At 39.2% G+C, this 21,973-nt stretch overlaps 1 protein-coding gene across 4 annotated transcripts in view; it reads right to left on the reverse strand.

Moving 5' to 3' along the window:
- Positions 1-21,973, reverse strand: part of LOC124794778 (transmembrane and coiled-coil domains protein 2-like) — a 189,678-nt gene that overhangs the window by 98,226 nt on the left and 69,479 nt on the right. For 3 of the 4 annotated variants that reach the window (XM_047258412.1, XM_047258413.1, XM_047258411.1), the window contains 3 exons: positions 16,240-16,432; positions 15,820-16,048; positions 4,399-4,443 (listed from right to left, as the gene is read on the reverse strand). In XM_047258412.1, the coding sequence (XP_047114368.1) occupies positions 4,399-4,443; positions 15,820-16,048; positions 16,240-16,432 (467 nt within the window). The remainder of the gene's footprint in view (positions 1-4,398; positions 4,444-15,819; positions 16,049-16,239; positions 16,433-21,973) is intronic. The other variant, XM_047258414.1, reaches the window with a different exon arrangement.

Genomic DNA, 21,973 nt, shown 5'->3' on the forward strand with positions numbered 1-21,973 from the left:
TGGTGGTAGTCATGCCAATATAAAAGGCTGATCAGAGTTTACATAACAGCTGGAATATGACATGTCATTTCACAGGTGGCTCTCCCTTTGATAGAATATGTTTTGCCATTTGAAGGGCCGGTATAGGTGGTGGTAGGAGGGTTCGTGGGGCAAATGTATTTGCTCAGATGCAAACTCTTTACAGGAATACCCCACCATTCTCACCTTAGCCTTCACTGGAAGTAATTCTCCCACAAGCTTAGTCAAAATCAGATTTCCCAGACCCTCACATCCAGCCCTGGTACTGCTGATCTCTCCAAATAACAACTTTGGAGCATGCCACTAGTCACTCAGTATTATGCTGGTCTGGAATGTACAGGGTTATTACAAATGATTGAAGCGATTTCACAGCTCTACAATAACTTTATTATTTGAGATATTTTCACAATGCTTTGCACACACATACAAAAACTCAAAAAGTTTTTTTAGGCATTCACAAATGTTCGATATGTGCCCCTTTATTGATTCGGCAGACATCAAGCTGATAATCAAGTTCCTCCCACACTCGGCGCAGCATGTCCCTATCAATGAGTTCGAAAGCATCGTTGATGCGAGCTCACAGTTCTGGCACATTTCTTGGTAGAGGAGGTTTAAACACTGGATCTTTCACATAACCCCACAGAAAGAAATCGCATGGCGTTAAGTCGGGAGAGCATGGAGGCCATGACATGAATAGCTGATCATGATCTCCAACACGACCAATCCATCGGTTTTCCAATCTCCTGTTTAAGAAATGCCGAACATCATGATGGAAGTGCGGTGGAGCACCATCCTGTTGAAAGATGAAGTCGGTGCTGTCGGTCTCCAGTTGTGGCATGAGCCAATTTTCCAGCATGTCCAGATACACGTGACCTGTAACGTTTTTTTCCGCAGAAGAAAAAGGGGCCGTAAACTTTAAACCGTGAGATTGCACAAAACACGTTAACTTTTGGTGAATTGCGAATTTGCTGCACGAATGCGTGAGGATTCTCTACCGCCCAGATTCGCACATTGTGTCTGTTCACTTCACCATTAAGAAAAAATGCTGCTTCATCACTGAAAACAAGTTTCGCACTGAACGCATCCTCTTCCATGAGCTGTTGCAACCGCGCCGAAAATTCAAAGCATTTGACTTTGTCATCGGGTGTCAGGGCTTGTAGCAATTGTAAACGGTAAGGCTTCTGCTTTAGCTTTTTCCGTAAGATTTTCCAAACCATCGGCTGTGGTACGTTTAGCTCCCTGCTTGCTTTATTCGTCGACTTCCACGGGCTACGCGTGAAACTTGCCCGCACGCGTTCAACCGTTTCTTCGCTCAATGCAGGCCGACCCGTTGATTTCCCCTTACAGAGGCATCCAGAAGCTTTAAACTGCGCATACCATCGCTGAATGGAGTTAGCAGTTGGTGGATATTTGTTGAGCTTCGTCCTGAAGTGTCGTTGCACTGTTATGACTACTAATGTGAGTGCATTTCAAGCACGACATACGCTTTCTCGGCTCCTGTCGCCATTTTGTCTCACTGCGCTCTCGAGCGCTCTGGCGGTAGAAACCTGAAGTGCGGCTTCAGCCGAACAAATCTTTATGAGTTTTTCTACGTATCTGTAGTGTGTCGTGACCATATGTCAATGAATGGAGCTACAGTCAATTTATGAAATCGCTTCAATCATTTGTAACAGCCCTGTATTAATCAGCTACTTTGACAAGGCCATGACTTCCTAAAATCATGCTCTGAAATGAGATAAATTCTGTCTGAGATTTTGCCCATCGCACCTGGAATAGTTTTTCAACATCCTCCTAATCTCCACAATATTCTTGTCAGACCCTTTCCCCCTTCTGCACCCATCTCCCTATCCTGTTGTTCCTACTCCTGCAACCATGCCTGCTGGAAGACTTGGCCTATGCACCCTCCTACCACCACCTATACCAGCCCTGTAACTGGCAAAACATGTACTATCAAAGGGACAGCCACTTATGAAATGACGCATGTCATATATTTGCTGTTATGTAAACACTGTTCGGCCTTTTACATCGGCATGACTACCACCAAATTATCAGTTAGGATGAATGGGCACAGGCAGAGGGTGAACACTGGCAACAAACAATATCCTGTGGCAGAGCGTGCTCTACAACATGACAGTTGTGACCTCGATGCCTGTTTCACCACAAGCACCATCTGGATTCTTCCCACAGACACAAGTTTCTCAGAACCTCTCAGTGGGAACTAGCACTACAACATGTCCTTGGTTCTCGTCACCCACTGGCCTGAATTTACATTAATTTCTACCATCTCAGCATTTCTTCAAAGCAACTACTCCTTTCTACACTCCATTTTAGTTTCCTACATCTTTCATTTTCTTACCTGTCTACTTTTCATCATTCCCCTCCTACCTCTGTTATGAAGAATGCACTTAAGCTTTTCACTCTTATTAACCCATACATGATGTTTTAGCAGTAATCTCTGTCTTGCATATCACCCTGACTTCCACCTTTAAGCTCTCAGGTTTCCAAATCTCATCCAATGCAGTCCCCAACCACCACTCTTTCCTTCTTGTCCCGTCTAGTCAGGCTCCCCAAACCCGTGATTCTGGTGACTTTTCCAAAAAATTACCCATTTTCCTAGATCTCTCCAATCCTTTTCCTTCACCCTCTTCCTTTCCCTGCAACCATTCTGTCTGAAAAAGGAACCACTGGCTCCGATAGCTTGCCTAATTATAACCTCCTTTTATGTGTGTGTTCCGCCTCTGCTTGGAAAGCAGATTTTTTTATCTATACAATTACAACAGATGCTCAGTTTAATGAAACGTCTGTTTGTAAAAAGCAACACATATATTATTGTTGTGGATTGGCATGAGAGCCAACCCACTAATGGTAGAGGAAGCAGAAAGGCACGCGTTTAAGCTCACGCAGGCTGGCGTGAGGTCTGGAACAGGACAAGGTATTTAGACTTCAGGAAAAAGGTGGTACCTGGTGGAATACTTAACTTTAATCCATTAATGTTGAACGTAGCTCTTGTCTGTACATTCTTTACAATATCAATAGCAACTGAATAATGGCGCCTTGCTAGGTTGTAGCAAATGACGTAGCTGAAGGCTATGCTAACTATCGTCTCGGCAAATGAGATCTTATTTTGTCAGTGAACCATCGCTAGCAAAGTCGGTTGTACAACTGGGGCGAGTGCTAGGAAGTCTCTCTAGACCTGCCGTGTGGCGGCGCTCGGTCTGCAATCACTGACAGTGGCGACACGCAGGTCCGACGTATACTAACGGACCGCGGCCGATTTAAAGGCTACCACCTAGCAAGTGTGGTGTCTGGCGGTGACACCACATATATTACCCAAAAGCAGTTACATCATCAAAAAAGCACCTTGTTGGAAATGAAACTGATATCCAGCTGTATTAGAATGATTAAGCCTCTATGCACACTGCTTATTACTTTAAATGTTACAAGTCAATGAAACTAAGGGAAGCAACTTTTAGATTTTGCAATTACTACAGAAATAACCTATGTTACATCAAACAATGGAAACTTCAGGTAGGAATATCAACAATGTAGGAAAATACAGATTGCTACTTACCGTAAAGAAGATGTGTCAAGTTGCAGACAGTCACAATTACAAAACACTCACATACAACTTTTAGCCACAGCCTTTCTCAGTAAAAAACACACACGCACACGCATGAGCAACCAAGCAAGCACATCTCATGCACACATGATGACCAACTCCATCATCTCGAGCCGGAATGCATCATGTGGGATGCACGCAGCAATCTGGAGGGGAAGGGGATAGAAGCGTATGGATGGGGACAGAGATGATTGTTGTCTGCTGAAAAGTGCAGGGCCTAGACTGTTAACAGATGCAGCATCAGGAGGTTGTGGGGCAGGGAGGTGGGGAAAGAAGGAGCAAAAACGGAGAGGAGCAGGGAAAGATGGGCAGATGCACTGGTAGAAGGCTGCAAAGAAACAGGGTGGGAGATGATGAAAATGGAGTGGAGACAATAGAACACAGGGAGTGGAAACTGTTGGCTGGAGGGTGTATGTTGCTGTAGGGTGAGGCCGGTATAGTTACGGGAGCGGAGTCTCTCTCTTTTACTGACAATGGCTTTGGCTGATAGCTACAAGTGAATGTCTTAATTGTGATTGTCTGCCACTTAATTTATGTTATAGATATCTAACAATTTGAGTACATGTATTATAGAATTTATCAGTCTTACTGACAGCAAGCTTTTTAATTTCTGTTCACACCAAACAAATGATGCTATGTTATGCTGCAAACCAACACTAACATGCAAATAACTAAACCAAGCAACATCAACATTCAAAAGAGAACTAACAGAAATTGTTAGAACTGCCTAGTCTTCATTTACTAAGTTTGCTAATGCTCACCCTGAAAACCCTGTGATACCATCACGAATGTTGCCACCAACATTTCTGAAAGCAAACAATGTGACATCATGACAAAATATCCAACTAATCCCTTATTTATTTGTTGTTTTATTCCTCATCTTAAAAAAATGAGGGGTTGGATATATTCACACAAACACAGAACACTTCAAGCAAATACAATAAAAGGCAGAACAATGACAAACAACAAAATCACAAATTTTAAGAAAAGCTTACTATACTGTTATGAAATGGTGATGTATTGTTCCCCCTCATTATAGCTGTCACAATTATTCATTTCTTGGCACCCATTTTTCCACTTGCATTTCATTCTTGCAGTTCCTACATTTGGCTGAAGATTTTCTAATTTGATGGAAGAAACAGAAGCAAATGTATACACATGAAGATGGCCACAAGCCCGAGTTGAAACAGCCATGACAGGAAGTTACAAACCTCTGCAGTTTGCCAGAAATTTCAGGAATGAATACAAAAGCCATATTGGCTAACACTACTGTGTCAGGTCAGATAATCACCCAGACTGTTGCCCTCACAACTACTGGAAAGGTTTCTGTTTCTCTTCAGGAACAATATGTTAGACGGCCTCTCCGTAGATACCTCTCTGCTGTGGTCACACTTCTCATACAGCCATCCATATTGCTGTGGCATGCAAGCCACCCTACCCAAGGAAGGTCCATGGTTTGTGGAGGTGCTGGTTACTCTTGTTTGCATAGGACAAGTTCTACTATAATGGTGCTATTATCAATGCCTTTCCTAAAGACCAGTATCAGTAGCTCATATCTGGTGGTAATGATATTGCTGACATTACACAAGGTTCTGGAAGTTACACAGCAAGGGCTGGGGAATACCAGGCACATTTCATGTGCTTTGGAGTTGTTGGAGTGAGTCAGTCAGTGGCTAGAGACCAAGGGTGATGGCTGAGCAGTGGCCCACAAGTGCAGACAAAAGATTAATTTTGAAGCAATCCAAGTACAAAAGTGATTATGGAAAGTATCTGAGTCACATTTGTGACTGAATATTCAAGAGCAGTAACCTTGTGAAGCAACAAAGTGTACAATTTTGAGTTTTGAGCAGTCTGAAGATTGCAGATTGATAAATGTAGAGTAGCCATTGGTAGCAGACTAATTTCTTAGGTGAATGTGTACCAAAGTAGAATATCACAAGTAGTTTTGAACAATTTAAGGGGAAGTACACAAACATCTGAAATACTTGTGACATGAGTTAGTTGAAAGAAACTAACTTCTGTTGCTAAGCAGAGTTATTGATGTTCGATTGAGAGAAGTTAATGAGGAGCCATAAACTTTTTACAAGTGAGAAAACAAACTGTTTAATTTCAGTAACATCAGTTCTGATCATTAAATACAAGGTGGAGAAAAATTGTGTCATGAAATTTTAACCCTAGATAGTTGGGTCGGCCCTGAAAAGGGCCTTTTCTGTAGCTAGGACATTGTTTACTTAAAGCAGTTGCTCGAACTGGCAATCCTCTGACATGACACAAGCTTCATAACATCAAATGGTGTTTTGCTGAACTCTTTCAAAGATTTCTGGCGTTGCCCTGATGTAACTGGCAGCATGTTGAATGCGATCCATTAATTCCTCTTCATTTCTAGGTGGTTCATGTCTGGGTTGGTGAACAAGAACCTTGAAGCATCCCCACAGGAAAAATTCTGGTGGCGTGAGGTCTGGTGATCGCAGGGGCCACGTCCTTCGAGCAACTCTGCCAATTACCCAGCTGCTGAAGAGTTCATTTAAATATCTGCGCACAGCACGACTGTTATGAGCGGGTGCCCCATCATGCTGCGACCACATGCGTAGCCGTATGTCCAGAGGAAAATCTTCCAGCAGGCCGGGTAGAGTTTCTTGCAAAAAGTGAAGGTAATTTGACCCGGCAGGTCGAGGAGGTAGTCCATAAACACAAACCACATCTCGTCGTTCTTCAAACGAATAATGTGCCACCATGCTTCCTTTATCACTAAATTGCAGGGGATGTGTGTGTACGCCCCGAAGTGAAGCTTATGTGCTAATGCCTCTGACTTGAGGTGGAGACAAACAGCAAGACCTATACGACCTATGTTCATATGATGTTGGGGCAGTTACGGGGCAAGGGACGTTTGTATGTGTGAACCAACAACCATAGTGCTGCCCGTCAACCAACGTACAGCCAATCGGAGCGCATGGCACCAAGTTTCTATAGTTTAAAAATAGTGCATTTTCAACCAACACAACAGTAGTAATTTTGTCTCCTACTGGCATCAGCTATCCAGGGTTAAAATTTTGTGACAATTTTTCCATACACATATAGGCTGAAGCGTGCATGGTTCAGTTTAACAGCTACCTGTGTACTTACGTAAAAAACCCTTTTCACACATCCAACTGCCATAAACTTGAATGAAGCTTTTAATTATTTAAAGAAGTAAAAAAGGAGTTCTACCTGTGACACTGTGTGACTCCATTCATAATTTTTTATATTGAAATAAAAGTGAACATTGAGCAGAGGTGTTACAAAACAACAGATAGCAACAAACAAAAACAGCAGTTTTATTTACCTGTACATCACTTTGATAAGGACATGCCTTGGTATTACAATTTAATAACAACAATTACACAATTCATACATACAGGCATTCATATGCATACAGGTCCAGTTTGACGAGGACGGGTAGTTGGCCCTGGCCGTGTAGTAGCAACCAAGCCAACAGATGCCTGAAGTAATTTAAGCAAAGCACAGTAAACCAAAATCAAGCTGGTCAGATGAAACCTGGGACCTCCATCCTCCCTATTGTACAATACTGTTTTGCAATGAAGTTATTTAATAATGTAAAAGGTCAGTTAGTGCTATACTGTTCATTCATTTCTCACTACTGGTCACTGCATACACTATACACATTTTTGCTTCATAAGTTAACACAACACACACTATCAGCTGACATTGGGGACCATGATGACAATGTTTGGTTTCCACTTCGTGTATCACAACTTCATATTTGCTAGCCTGGAGAACTGAGTCAGCATCCATCTATAATGAGTGAGATGTTAGGCTTAGAAAGAGGTTAAGGAGTTAGTATTATACTTTGCGCAGCCTCGGGAGTCAGGTTTTCAGTGGGGGAAAAAAATGCTACTTTGTGTTATTAAGTACTCCTTCACTGTACAGAAAGTCATGTTTAACAGGTACTTTTCAACAGGTTTTTAAAGTAAGTTCATTTTAGTAATCTCTTCAATATCCTTTGGTAATTTACTGTATAGCATTACTCCTTGGTAAAAAATGCTGTTTTGAGTTATCTTTACTTTTTAATGCTAAATGTACGTTCAGTCTAGGTTTTGTTCCATGATCATGAACAGACGTGTTTGAGCTGCAAGTATCGATTGGTAAATGTACTCACGAAGCACAGTCAAAGTTTCCAGTGTTTCAAACAGATCCTTGCAAGAACCTTGGTTTTTTTAACAATAACTATTGGTTATGATCCTTGTGATGCTTTTTTTCAGTCTGGACATTGTTGCTCATATTTTGTTCCCCAGAAAAGAAGTCCATAGTTAATAACAGAGTGAACAGTATGTAACACAAAGACACAGACTGCTGCACACTGATGACAAGACTACGGGCATAACATGTTGATGACATTATGTCTGCTAGTATCTTTGAGAGTTCACACCACTTCAAACACGAATCACTATTCAGTCCTACAAATTGTGTCTGCTATGCTGTCTATAGCATCATTTTCCCTTTTCAAACTGAAATTCATGGCATTTGTTTTCTTAATGTTCCATGTCATGTTACTGATGCTAAGAAATTGTGCAAGGAGTTCACTTGTTTTCTCAGTGACTACAATGGTGCTGTCATCTGCAAACAGAATTTTTTGCCACAAGTGACACTAGTGCTGTGCTTAAGCACAATTAAGTGCTCAACCAGTTTAAATCACAGCTTCAGAAATCTCACATTCTGCTCAATCTTTCGATCGACCAGTGATCTAGCGACTTTTTTTGGTACTATACTATGACCTCTCTTAGCATTTTTAATGCATTATGGATTTTATAATAAAAATAGCTGTGAAATATGGATTGAAATACCTTCTAGAGTGCAGGTCAAATGTAACAATGGCAACTAATAATAATAAATAAGTAAATAAAAAACTGAAATCATGATTCTGTCCAATTCTTGACCTTTTGCTCATCCTGTGATTTAGTGACCTCTAATGATACTACCTCCAAGTGTGAGGGTACGGAACTTTTCATACTTAAATTCGGCATTTTTTCCTCAATAGCCACAGGTGTGAAGTTTTCTGTACCCTTATTGTCTTTACATGAGTGAATGTGTAGTTTATTAGTGTTACGTTAAAGATTACGCACTTTAAACAATATAGCTTGGCAATACGTATTTTTTATACGTATAATAAGTCTCAGCACAAATATATGTTTGTGTTGTTTCATTATTCGTTTGAAGTATGCCTTGGGCAGCATGCAGTGGTTGGAGTTCAACAGCAGATGCCTTTGCATCATGGCAAGTACAGCAGAGTGTTTCCAACGCAGTATGAAGCACATAAGGGGCCTCCGCTCAGAATAAGCAACCTGAAGATTCTTTGTGGAAAAACATTCATCAATAATGTATATCAAAAATGTTCTGTAAAATAACTGTAAATCATTTTAGTGTAATTCTGATATCCATACTGAAAGTATGTTTGAACATGTTCATTCAAAAAACGTACATGGATTTAGAATCCAGTGGAAACTTACTTAAAGTATACAAAAGAAAAAGTAAATGAGTAATGCACTCAAGCTGAATATATTTCAAGAATATTTTTATAAGTTTGCCACACAGAGCCCTCTCACAAGTTGGGTCTTTCTGCTGTAATTTATTCTTGCGATATCAGTTACAGTCGGTTTACCACAATAATTTTTTTTAAATTTGCAAACTGATTAAAATTTGGTAGCATTTTTACTCGTTATTCTAATACGTAAACACAGTTTGAAATTCACATTTGCATTCCACTTGCTACATCATTATGATCTCTTATACACAAATGAAACGTTGTACAGGCTTCAGTCAAATAAGATCTGTTTGGGGACAACATTTTCACCTTGCTATCCTTACTTAAAAATCAGCAAGATGTTTATATATTTGTACATACTAGTAACTGTGTAAGAACTCTTTATAATCAATTTGTTGAAATACAAAAGGAATTTGTGCAGTGACACAATTTAATGCTATTCCACCTGTGTTTCATGAAACTGTCAAAGTTAACCAGGACAAAAAATTGCTCCTTGTGGCTAGTGTGCAGTTTTTTGCTTACCCTTTGCAATCATTCTGCACGAGTCAAATGTCACATGAGTGTTCATCAAACACACCTGAGAGCATTGGGAACACACTATTCTGTTCAGACGCGAGTACCATCTGCCCAGCCCTAGCTAATGCTATTGGAAAAGTCACTTATCTGCATCAGAAAAAGTATTGGTCCCAATATGATACTCTGACTCCCTAATGATTCTAGTTTATTTAGTGGAAGCTTATAGTCAACAGTATCAAGAGCTATGTGACCCCTCAAGTTTTCTTGTCACAATTGATTAATGGTGCGCTTCCAGGTATTCTCCTGAGAAGTTGTTGTTTTCATTTTATGCACAATATTTCAACAACTGACCCAGCTGTCTTCTTCAGATGCTGTAAGTTTTGCCATTATATATTCTCGCTGCCTGGACTCCAGTCAGATTGTGATCTACTGTTGGTCTCTCACTGTTATTTGTAGCCAAATTCTATTTCTGATGCCCACTAGGCCATCTGATGCTCTTATTTTTTGGAGCTGTCACTGATTCTATGAAACAAAATTCTTACTGTGTCTTCTAACTTTGGTGGATGTGTTAGTGGGTGAGATTTTAATAAATTGAGTGTTGGAGTCAGAGCATTATTTAAAGTGAAACTGAAACAACAACTTGGCAGAAAACCCAGAAGCACACCAGTATCACAAGCCTTAGAAAGGTCTAATAACATGGCTGCAGCACACTCATCCTTGTCAAGAGCATCAAGTACTCATTTTGTGAACTGTCCTACAGCTCATTCTGTATTGCTATCATTTCAGAAGCCAAACTAAGATTCACTTAGAAGGTTTTATTTATTGAAGTAATTCATTAACCAGTCTTTCAAAATTGATCCTATTGTTTTTGAGAATGATGACAGCAGCATAACGAGGTCAGAAGTTGTCTCTACATTTTGTATTACATTTCTTGAGCAGAACTCTTATACTCTGTATGCATTGTTTCAGCACACATGTTGGTACTTCGTCTACACCTATCATTTTTTTTAAATTTTTTGTACCATTTTACTGACTTCATGTTTTGTTCTTGGTAGTAGAAGCATTGTAATTAGAGCACAATCATTTACAGGTGCTAGGCCTACGAAAACAGTCATTCACATACTTTGTTGAGTGGTGTGAATCAATTATTTTATCCCACTCTCTTATCAGTAAATTATTATGCTTTTTTATGTCTCCTTGGTTCCTATTTAATGACATCCCAGACTGTTTTGGTTTTACTCTTTGCATTGTATATTATTTTGTCATGCACCAGTAACAAGAACATTACCAAGGCCAGACAGAATAAGTGTCGCCTAATTCCTGTGCGAATGGCACAGTATTTCATGGTATTCCATTGCTGTGAAGCATGACATACAGTGTAATTAGTGTGCTGCATTTATTTACAATCAGTATAATGAGAGACTGAGCGTTATTCTGTGCTGAGCTAGGATTCCTTTGTGTGCCATGTTGCAGCAAATACAAGATGGATAACAAGGGCAAGATGACTAATATTGAAAGCGATGAATTAATTAAAGTCGCCACAAAGAAAGAAATGTCTGTAGATCCAGTTTATTCGGAATATGGTTATTCACAAATTAATTTTGGTATGAATAGTACACTAGAAGTACTGACGCAACATTCATTCACACCAATATCAAAAATTAAGCAACAGGAAGTGAAAATGGACAACCCCATGGTAGAGATTTCCCTAGTATGATGTAAGTATGTTTACAGAGTGAAGCCAGTCTTGCAAAAAAAAAGGTCAAGAATATACTATGAACAGTTAAAAGAAATTTATGAAAGAAATGCAAATTGTAGGCAAGTACTGCAAAGTAGTTTAAAAAAGAAAGGGAGATTATAATTTAGCATCAGCAAGTAGTAGTTAATAAGCTGAGAAAAGATGTATCAGAGAGCCAAAATATTGCTGTCAGTAACATTGAACAAAACCACAGAAATTTCAAGGACGAGTAGAATGTGAAACACAATGAGAGGGCCTTCGAGGTAAACAACACCATCAGTGAGATCAGTAGCACATTGTTGCAGTGGAAAATATTTACACATTCAGTGTACAAAGATCACAAGTCCAGATTTCAAAGTCCAGGAAGTGGCCTTAAAGCAAGATGAGCTAACAGCATATGTTACACAGGTTAACGAGCTGGTGAAAAAAAAAAGGCACTAAGTGTGTAACCTTCAGCAAGTATAACATGTTACATGTCGCCCTTGTGACTGGGCTAAGAACTGAGGCTGCATATTTGACCATACATATTGGTTGCACATCAACAGCGTCAAGCAATGTGAAGACAGATGCACTTCCTACAGAATATTGCTAACAGATTCAACTCCAAATGAGATGTACATTTATTAGATGCTTTAGAAGTGTGTTGCCACCAGCATGGACAGAGGCAGACACGGTTTTGTATGGTGTTACTTGCATGGACAGAGATGCATACAACTGGGGAATGTAACAAGATGAAAAAGCAAGACTTACCCTAGAATGAAACTGCATTTTTTGTGAAGTGTTTGTCAATGTGTACACAGAATAGCATTATCAATCTGCAGTATGATAAGAAATACTAGCTAGAGGCAGATGCAACAGTAACAGAATCCTTGGAAAAGGAATAAGGCAAGAAATGGTACTTACCTATAGCTGATGTCATAAAATTATTTAACTACATAGATAAGAAATCTACTCGCCAAGCAGTGGCAGAACACACACATAAAAGACTGTTGTGACTGGCAAGCTTTTGGAGCCAGTGGCTCCTCCTTCAGGCAGAAGGGTTGAAGGGGAAGAAAGAAGTGTGAAGGAAAAGGATGGAGAGGTCTAGGAAAAGGGGTAGATTTTAGGAAAGTCACCGAAAACCATCAGTCAGGGGATACTTACCATACGGGATGAGAAGGAAAGACTGACTGTTGGAGACTGCATCAGATGAGATTTGAAAACCTGAGAGCTTCAAGGTGGAAGACAGAGTAATACACAAGACAGAGATTACTACTAAAACATCGTGCACGAGTTAATAAGAGTGACAAGCTAAGTGCATTGTACGTAACAGAGGTGGGAGGGTGCAGTGAAAAATAGATGCAAAAGACAATGAAAGATATAGGAAATTAAAACAGCAAATGGCAGTCTTCCACCCCAAAGCTCTCAGGTTTTCAAATCTCGTCCAATGCAGTGACCAACAATCAGTCTTTCCTTCTCATCCTGTACGGTAAGTCTCCCCTGACCTGTGGTTCTGGGTGACTTTCCCAAACTCTACCCCTTTTCCCAGACCTCACCAGTCCTTTTCCTTCACCTTCAACCCTTCTGCCTGAAGGAGGAGGCCTGGTTTGAAAGCTTGCCAACCACAACAGTCTTTTCTGCCACTGCTTGGTGAGTACATTTTTTATCTATCCAATTAAATAATTTTATCAATAATTGATATAAAATGGGGTCACGAGACATCTACAATCCAAAGTATGAAGACAGTTATGAGAGCCCTTATCAATAAAGTTGATTGGGTGAGACAGTTTTTACATCAAACAGAAAGTGATGACACACAAAGGAGATACAGAACTTTTAGAGACTCACAGCAGTAATAATAATAATAATAATTTATTTTTATTATTATTACTACTGCTACTGCTACTACTACTACTACTACTACTATTATACAGTACAGATCTGAGTGAAATCATTACAGATCTGAGTGAGATTATTACAAACAGGTGCATAAGCAGAACTAGAGACAACAGTGTAATCACTGACAACAATTTCAAGAAAGATTTTATGGTTACAGAGACAGTGAATTTCATCAAAGACCTAAGCAGGAGAATAATAATGATAGCAGATGAAACCTGGCACAAGAGCAATTTTATGAACGAAGACCACCAAACGAACAGAGACAAGAAATGAATTATGTGTGGGGGAATGATTAATAGTTTGGAATAGGATCAGATTCAGAGCTTGGCAGAAAGGGTCATTACTTTCTACAAACCATATAAACAAGGAGTTGATGCTCAAGCAGAAGCAAGTTATCACGATCAAGCCAGAGGTCCGAGTGAGGAGCAAGAAGAATTACTTTATAAAGAAGCTAGAACAGCAAAGAAGAAAGTTATCAGTATTATCATTAGAGCAAAGAAGGGTGGAGAAGAATTCTCAAATTCTGGAAGACAGGTGTCTAATGGCAAGAAGTTTTTATGGGCTACTTTTTAAGAGAGCTGCAGATACTCCTGAATTACCAGGAAGCATGTATAAAATTTTAGGAGCTATGGAAGTACCATATAAGCCCACCAGGAAACAAGTATCATTGGAAGCTGAAATTGGTGAATCTAAATACATTGTTGATGGCATAGTGATTCCACAACTTTGTGAGCTGACAGTTGTAGGTGGTGACAGGATGTCTGAGCATGGAATAGATTTTAATGTTGTTAAACAAGCCATGGAGATTAATAATGAAGAGTGTGTACAATGAATATTGTTAGTGGAAAGATGATTGCTATGACACTAACTTTGGCAGAATTTGTGAAAGAAGAATAGAAGATCTGCAAATTGCTCAAGAAGTAGGGATGAAATGCATGACAACACCCTTGTACAAGAACTGTTCAAGAAAATTTGACACCATATCTCAGTTGAAGAAGTACAAAAACTGACTAATATTTTAGTTTAAATTGGGGAGTCAGAAGAATAGGAAAGATATCTGCTTTTTAAAAAAAACCACACACACACACACACAAGAAGGAAACTCATACTGTGTATTCAGGTACTTCTGTTGAGTACTTATCACTTCATTTTCCTCAATCTGCAGTACTTAATAACTTTTTTTTGACTTGGCAAATGATAGGGAGAAGAAAAGGGAAAAGAGAAAAGAGAAGAAGGAAATGGAAACCAAAAGAAAGAAAACATTATTCAAGAAACAGCAAGGAGTAGCCTCTCACCAGTCAGCAAAACTGCGCAGCAGTTGAGAACCACAAAAACAAGATTGACAATATATCTAGGTTTTGGACAAAAACTTCCTTCACCGGTAAGTAATAATACACACATACACTTATACACACTCACTGTTACATTTTCCCAGCCAACTACATTGCCCTCGGCTACAGCTCGACTGGGGTGGCATGCCAAGGCTTTGTAAGATGGAGTGAGGGAGAGGACAAAGGGTGGTTGACAGCTGGGACTGCTCCCTCCTTATACCACACTTACTCCTAACAGGTTGTCACATGGGTTGTAACCCTGTGGAATACCCAAGTGCAAGACATGTCTGATACATCCACCTAGGACATCCTATTCCAGTCCTGTCACACACATATCCTACTGTATCAGACAACAAGCTACCAATGAAAGCAATGACATCACATACCAACATGGCTGAACTTTTGCACAGCATTTTACATGGGGCCATATTAATGAATGGCCACTAATGGACTGTGGCCAAGAACAATGTTGGCCACTCTGCGGCAGAGCACAATAGAGAGCACAACATGCTCAACTTCAAGGACTGCTTCACATCCTGTGGAACCTAAATTCTCTCCTCAACATCAGCTTACCCAAGTTAAATAGATGGGAATTGTCCTACAGCACATTCTTTGATGCCATAATCCTCCACACTTCTATCGTTGCTAACACTTGTCTCGTACCCACCTCCAACCTGTTAGCTAACACCCTGTTATGACAAACTTATCTTGGGAGGGGAGTATAAATGCACATGGATTTACCTGAATTGATTTTGACCCATTGGTTGTAGTCTAGAAAATGACTGCACACTACTGCAAAACACTTCCTATTATTTAAAAAAAAAGTCTGAGATCTTTGCAGACTTGTTAACTGCAATATAAGTAAATGAATGAATGCAGCTGGAGTTGATTATATCAAATGAGCTGGGCAACACGATCAATGAATGGAGAGAGAAACCGTTAAGCTGATTCTCCCACTCTCTTCTGCCCCAGGCAATCGCAATTTCTCAATATAGAGATCAATCAGGCTGTGCCATTGTAAGAAAAACACACACACACACACACACACACACACACACACACAGAGAGAGAGAGAGAGAGAGAGAGAGAGAGAGAGAGAGAGAGACTCTAGTCCTCCCTGAATTTTTTTACAGAATTTATGTTAGTCTACCTTATATTGAGACACTGTTGACAAACTTACTTCAGTCCCTGCCCCATGTCACGCAGCACCTCCCGTGGCTGCCTATGAGAGCTGGAAAGACCATGCGTCTCTAGTTCTCGAAGCCTTTTATTATAACTTTCCAACTTTTTCTGCAGTTGTGAAATGGACTGAGCTGATTTCTGATTCTTCTTCTCAAAGACTGCCTTGATTCTTGGTAGCTGGTGCTTATCAGCATTGGCAGCTAGTTTCAAATATTCATTTACATTGTCTGTAAGACAAACAAATGCATAAATGCCTATACATTCTAGCCCTAAGAGGCAGAGTAATACAAATTATAAAATGGTAAACAAAGTTTAAGACAAACTCTTCAACCTATGTTTACTAAGTGTGTCTGTATCAGCATGTTATACTATCTACTCCTTAAAGGTAGGTGTTAATTAAGACTGTATAGGTACAAACCATCTCGCGTTGTTTGTTCATCACGAATCATTTCCTTTGTCCGACCAATCTTGGACTGCATGTGTTCAATGGCAGCTCTTGTTCTTGAGAGATCAGACATACTATGCCCATCAACTTCATCACCTGACAGTGCTGCTGTTACATGTTCTGATGAACCATTGGATAACATTGATGTAGAGGGATGGTACAGCTCCTGTAAGATTATACACTGGCACATTAGAATATCAAATGCATTTTCAATATCATCACTCCTCAACTTTAATAGCAGGAAAAGAAGTGCTAGTAACACCACTGCACACATCTCTATTTTCCCACTCCTGACTTCTATCAACATAGTCAAAAATGTGCAACACTAACAAATACAGCAATAACATTTATGTCTATGGTGGCTCCAGGAAATAATGTCACTACTTTTTTTTCCAATCTTCCTCCTTTGTTGTGTCCATTTGCTCTTTGTAGAAAGTTCTTCACCTTTAGCAACACATCCTGATTGACATTATCCTATCCTCTGTCACCTCCTCCAAGACTTCCTTCCTTCTACTCTAACTTTGGAAATGGACTGTGTTCCAGAAGCTTAAACTTCAATAGTTATTTTTGAGAAAGGGATTTTTTACACACATGCATAATTTTGGCTGATTCATCATTTTAATCATTTTTATTTCTATCTATAAACAACAGCTGAATGAAAATGATATTACACAATATGAATGTTTAGTGATTGCACATAACCAGTCAAAAAAGCAATGTAATTATTAATTGTCAAATTTTTTGGAATAAAAGGAAGGAAAACAGAGTAATGAAATAAGATATGATAAGCAAAAGATTAAAAATGTTAACATAAAAAAAAAGAAAATAACAACAAGGAACTCCAACTTTTAGAGAAGGTATAGATTCAGCTATGTGGAGAAAATAAAAACTTTGGGGAATAGAGGATTTGAAGGAGAATGAGTAACATAGGATGGGAATGCATAACTTTCAATATGAGGAAAATTATGCATATACTCATAAATCCAGCAGCTGGAAGCCGTATATCTTTTAGAATAACTGAGCTGTATATCTTTTAGAATAAAATTCAGTCGCCAGTTGCAAATATATTACGCTTTACCAGTTTCAACAAATTAATTTGCCATCTTCAGAAGCCAACAAAATTAGGGATGTTATAAATCTTTAGACCTTGGTTCTTCATTTATATGAAGTATAAGAAGTATACAAGAGGAGGCCCAAAAATAACTGGAATTTAACAGTTGCACATGCACACTTCGTAGTTACGCATTCTGCTGCTAGGTGGTTTTAGTTTGAGGTCTCCTACATCACTCAGTAATAAGTTGGCATCAGTCAGAATTAAGTAGTTAGTTTGTGGTGTTCTTAGTTTGTGTTACTATTTCAACCTTTTGGCAATTAATGACATGGTCAACAAGGAGGAGCAAAGAGTTTGTGTGAAACTGTGTTTTCTGTTATGGAGAACTGTAGCTGAGACTACTGGGATGCTTCAGCACGCATTTACTGATGAAGCTTTGGGAAAATTGCAGGTCTACGAGTGGGTTTCTTATTTCTAACCTGGCAACATGTCAACTGAAGACACATCACACCCCAGTTGTCCTTCGACAGGAAGAAATGATGGAAACACTGCCAAAATCAAACATCCAATTAATGATGACCATCCAGGGACCATTGATCAAATCTCAGAGGAAACTAAAGGGTCGTGGAGCATGGTCTAGCAAATTTTAACCAAAAATTTGCACATGAGAAAGGTGCCTGCAAAATTTGTTCCTCGCTTGCTCACAGATGACCAAAGAGAAAAACGTATGAATGTTTGCCACAACATGAAGACTGTAAGTGCAGAACAACCCAAATTTTCTTAAAAGAACTGTGACTGGGGATGAGAGTTGGTGCTATGGCTATGATCCAGAGTCAAACCAAGCATTCAGCCAGTGGAAAACTTAAACATTACCATGGCTCAAGAAAGAATGTCAAGTGTGATATAGTGTGAAAACAATGTTTATTTGTCATTTGATGTCAATGAAATTGTCCACAAGGAGTTCGTTTCTCTGGGACAAACAGTTATGCGATGAATACAGCCAGACCATTGGAGAAATGGGGGCTCACCTGATCTGGCTTTGCCCCTCCCCCCCCCCCCCCCTCCCTCCCCAGATGAATGAAGCAAACTCTGAAAGGAAAGATATTCAGTGATGTGAATGACATCAAAGAAAACACACCAACAGCATTGAAAAGCATTCTGCAGCACGAGTTCCAGAACTGTTTTCAGCTGTGGCAAAAGAGTTGGAACAAGTGCATCATTAATGCATATGGATAATACTTTGAAAGGGAAAAAGGACTATGAATGTAGAGTTCAATAAACATGCAAAATAACAAAAATCCTGGTTATTTTTGCTCTCCCCCCCTGCTATTACATATTATTGGTTTAGCCCATGTCAATATCTCCTTCACAGAAGCATAATGCTATATAACTGCTTCAGTTTCAATGGTCAGCAATATCACCAAGATGAAGGCTTTGCTATTGAGAATTGCCTTGCTAGATTTCTACTTGACATTTTTCTTAATTCCCACCCCACTCTAACCAATAGCATTTATTTCTACAGATGATACGTTGTGATACTGTCACTGTATTACAGGGAGATGTGAAGAACGTCAAATCACTTCGTGGGTCATTGAATTGCTTCTACCCTAAAATTAAATTTACATATGAAATACAAAATCAACATGAAGAACTGAGTTTTCTGGACCTGAAACCATGTTTAGTATAATGGTAAAATTAACTTTGTTATTTACAGGAAACTCACCACAACAGATACCATCATTCATGCCTATTCTTGCTGCCCCTTTAAGCACAATTGGCATTCTTTCACACTATGACTGACAGTATTATTGAGGTGCTTCCAACCCTTTCTGCTACTATTACACAACTTAGTAACTTAAAGGTATATAGCAGTCAAAAATGGGCATCAAGCAGTCGTTGTACAAAAACTTTATAATAATAAAACCAACAAGAATATAAATTCCTCTACACTCAATAAAAATGGCATTACATTTGTATTCTCTTTTCTCTTTTGTCTTATTTCCTTTTCAAATTATTAATAGTGCATATCTTGTTGAGCATTTGCGTTATTCACTCTTACATTTCTGATCTTTGGAAAGTTTCGATTCCGTCCACATCTTTGGAATCTCTGCAACTTTCCTCCAATTTTCTAAAGCATCATTGTACTTATCAAACAATTATAAGCAAAGTCTTCATTTTACCATTTATCACTGCCAGGTAGACACATAATTTTGATTTTTCATCAAGTTTTTATTTTGGACTTCAATTTTAAATTGAACATGAATAAAATATTATGACTGTTTTCAAACTGAGGCAGTTGTTTATTAAGAATTGTGTCTAAGGGTGTGTCTCAAAATTAATTATTTTGTCCTTAAAACCATACTAACCAACATGTGAAATTTGCGAAGCTTTCAACAATCCTATGCATCTGTCATCACTTACAGTATCCTATGTTTCAATGCTTTGTCCTCTATTGTAGGTTACCACCATCAAGACGTCTGTTCTAGTTACAGTACAGTTATAAATGTAATTACTGTCTCTCCATGACAATCATCACCATATGACAAGGAAGCTACTAAAGTAATGTTGTCAGGGGAGAAAGAGTTTTTAAGAGATTTAATTGGCTAATAGTATAAAAATAAATGGAAGCAGCTACATCAATGTAGCAATGCTCCTGCTATGTTGTTATTTTTGTCGTTGTTGTTGTTGTTGCAGTCTTCAGTCCAGAGACTGGTTTGATGCAGCTCCCCCCGCTACTCTATCCTGTGCGAGCCTCTTCATACCCGAATAACTACTGCAACCTATATCCTTCAGAATCTGCTTATTGTATTCATCTCTTCATCTCCCTCCATGATTTTTACTCTCCATGCTTCCCTCCAATGCCAAATTGGTAATCCCTTGATGTCTCAGAACATTTCCTACCAACCGATCCCATCTTCCAGTCAAGTTGTGCCACAAATTCTTCTTTTCCCCAATTCTACTCAGTACCTACTCATTAGTTACCTGATCTATCCATCTTCTTCTGTAGCACCACGTTTAGAAAGCTTCTATTCTCTTCTCGTCTACATGTTTATCATCCATGTTTCATTTCCATACATATACCTTCAGAAAAGACTTCCTAACACTCAAACCTATATACAATGTTAACAAATTTCTCTTCTTCAGAAATGCTTTCCTTGCCATTGCCAGTCTACATTTTATATCCTCTGTACTTCGACCAACATCAGTTATTTTGCTTCCCAAACAGCGAAACTCATCTACTACTTTAGGTGCTTCATTTCCTAATCTGACTCCCTCAGCATCACCTGATTTAATTATACTACATCCCATTATCCTCGTTTTGCTTTTGTTGATGTTCATCTTACATCCTCCTTTCAAGACACTGTCCATCCCGTTCAGCTGCTCTTCCAGGTTCTTTGCTGTCTCTGACAGAATTACAATGTTGCTGGCAAACCTCAAAGTTTTTATTTCTTCTCTGAGGATTTTAATTCCTACTCCAAATTTTTCTTTTGTTTCCTTTACTGCTTGCTCAATGTATAGATTGAATAACATCGGGGATAGGCTACAACTCTGTCTCACTCTCTTCCCAACCACTGCTTCCCTTTCATACCCCTCGACTCTTATAACTTCCATCTGGTTTCTGTACAAGTTTTAAATAGCCTTTGGCTCCCTGTATTTTACCCCTGCCACATTCAGAATTTGAAAGAGAGTATTCCAGTCAACATTGTCAATAGCTTTCTCTAAGTCTACAAATGCTAGAAATGCTGGTTTACCTTTCTTTAGCCCATCTCTGAAGATAAGTGGTAGGGTCTCCCAAGGTCAGCTTCTATTAGTTTTTCCATTCATCCATAAAGAATTCATGTTAGTATTTTGGAACTGTGACTTATTAAACTGATAGTTCAGTAATTTTCACACCTGTCAACACCTTCTTTCCTTGGGATTGGAATTATTATATTCTTCTAAAAGTCTGAGAGTATATCACCTGTCTCATATCTTGCTCACCAGATGAAAGAGTTTTGTCATGGCTACCTCTCCCACAGCTATCAGTATTTCTAATGTTATAATGTCTACTCCCAGGGCCTTGTTTTGACTTAGGTATTTCAGCACTCTGTCAAATTCTTCACGCAGTATCGTATCTCCCATTTCATCTTCATCTACGTCCTTTTCCATTTCCATAATACTGCCCTCAAGTACATCACCCTTGTATAAACTCTCTATATACTCCTTCCACCTATCTGCTTTCCCTTCTTTGCATAGGATTGGTTTTCCATCTGTGCACTTGATATTCATATTCTTGATATTCATGTTCTTTTCTCCAAAGATCTCTTTAATTTTCCTGTAGGCAGTATCTACCGTATTTACTCGAATCTAAGCCGCACTTTTTTTCCGGTTTTTGTAATCCAAAAAACCGCCGGCAGCTTAGAATCGAGTGCAAAGTAAGTGGAAATTCTGAAAGATATTGGTAGGCGCCGCCACATCTAACTTCTGCCGTCGAATATATGTAGCGCCACACAGGCATACTTTGCAGGCACAAAGATAAATACTGGTGCCAAAACCTCTGCGTCAGTAAATAAATTTAAAAAAAGGGTCGAAGACGAGTTTTTTCTCCGCCCCGAGTTTCGCCCACTGCATTTTCATACATTATCCAACGAAATAAATACAAATTCCGTATTGTTC

Source organism: Schistocerca piceifrons, chromosome 4, assembly GCF_021461385.2.
Source record: "Schistocerca piceifrons isolate TAMUIC-IGC-003096 chromosome 4, iqSchPice1.1, whole genome shotgun sequence".
NCBI lineage: Eukaryota > Metazoa > Arthropoda > Insecta > Orthoptera > Acrididae > Schistocerca > Schistocerca piceifrons.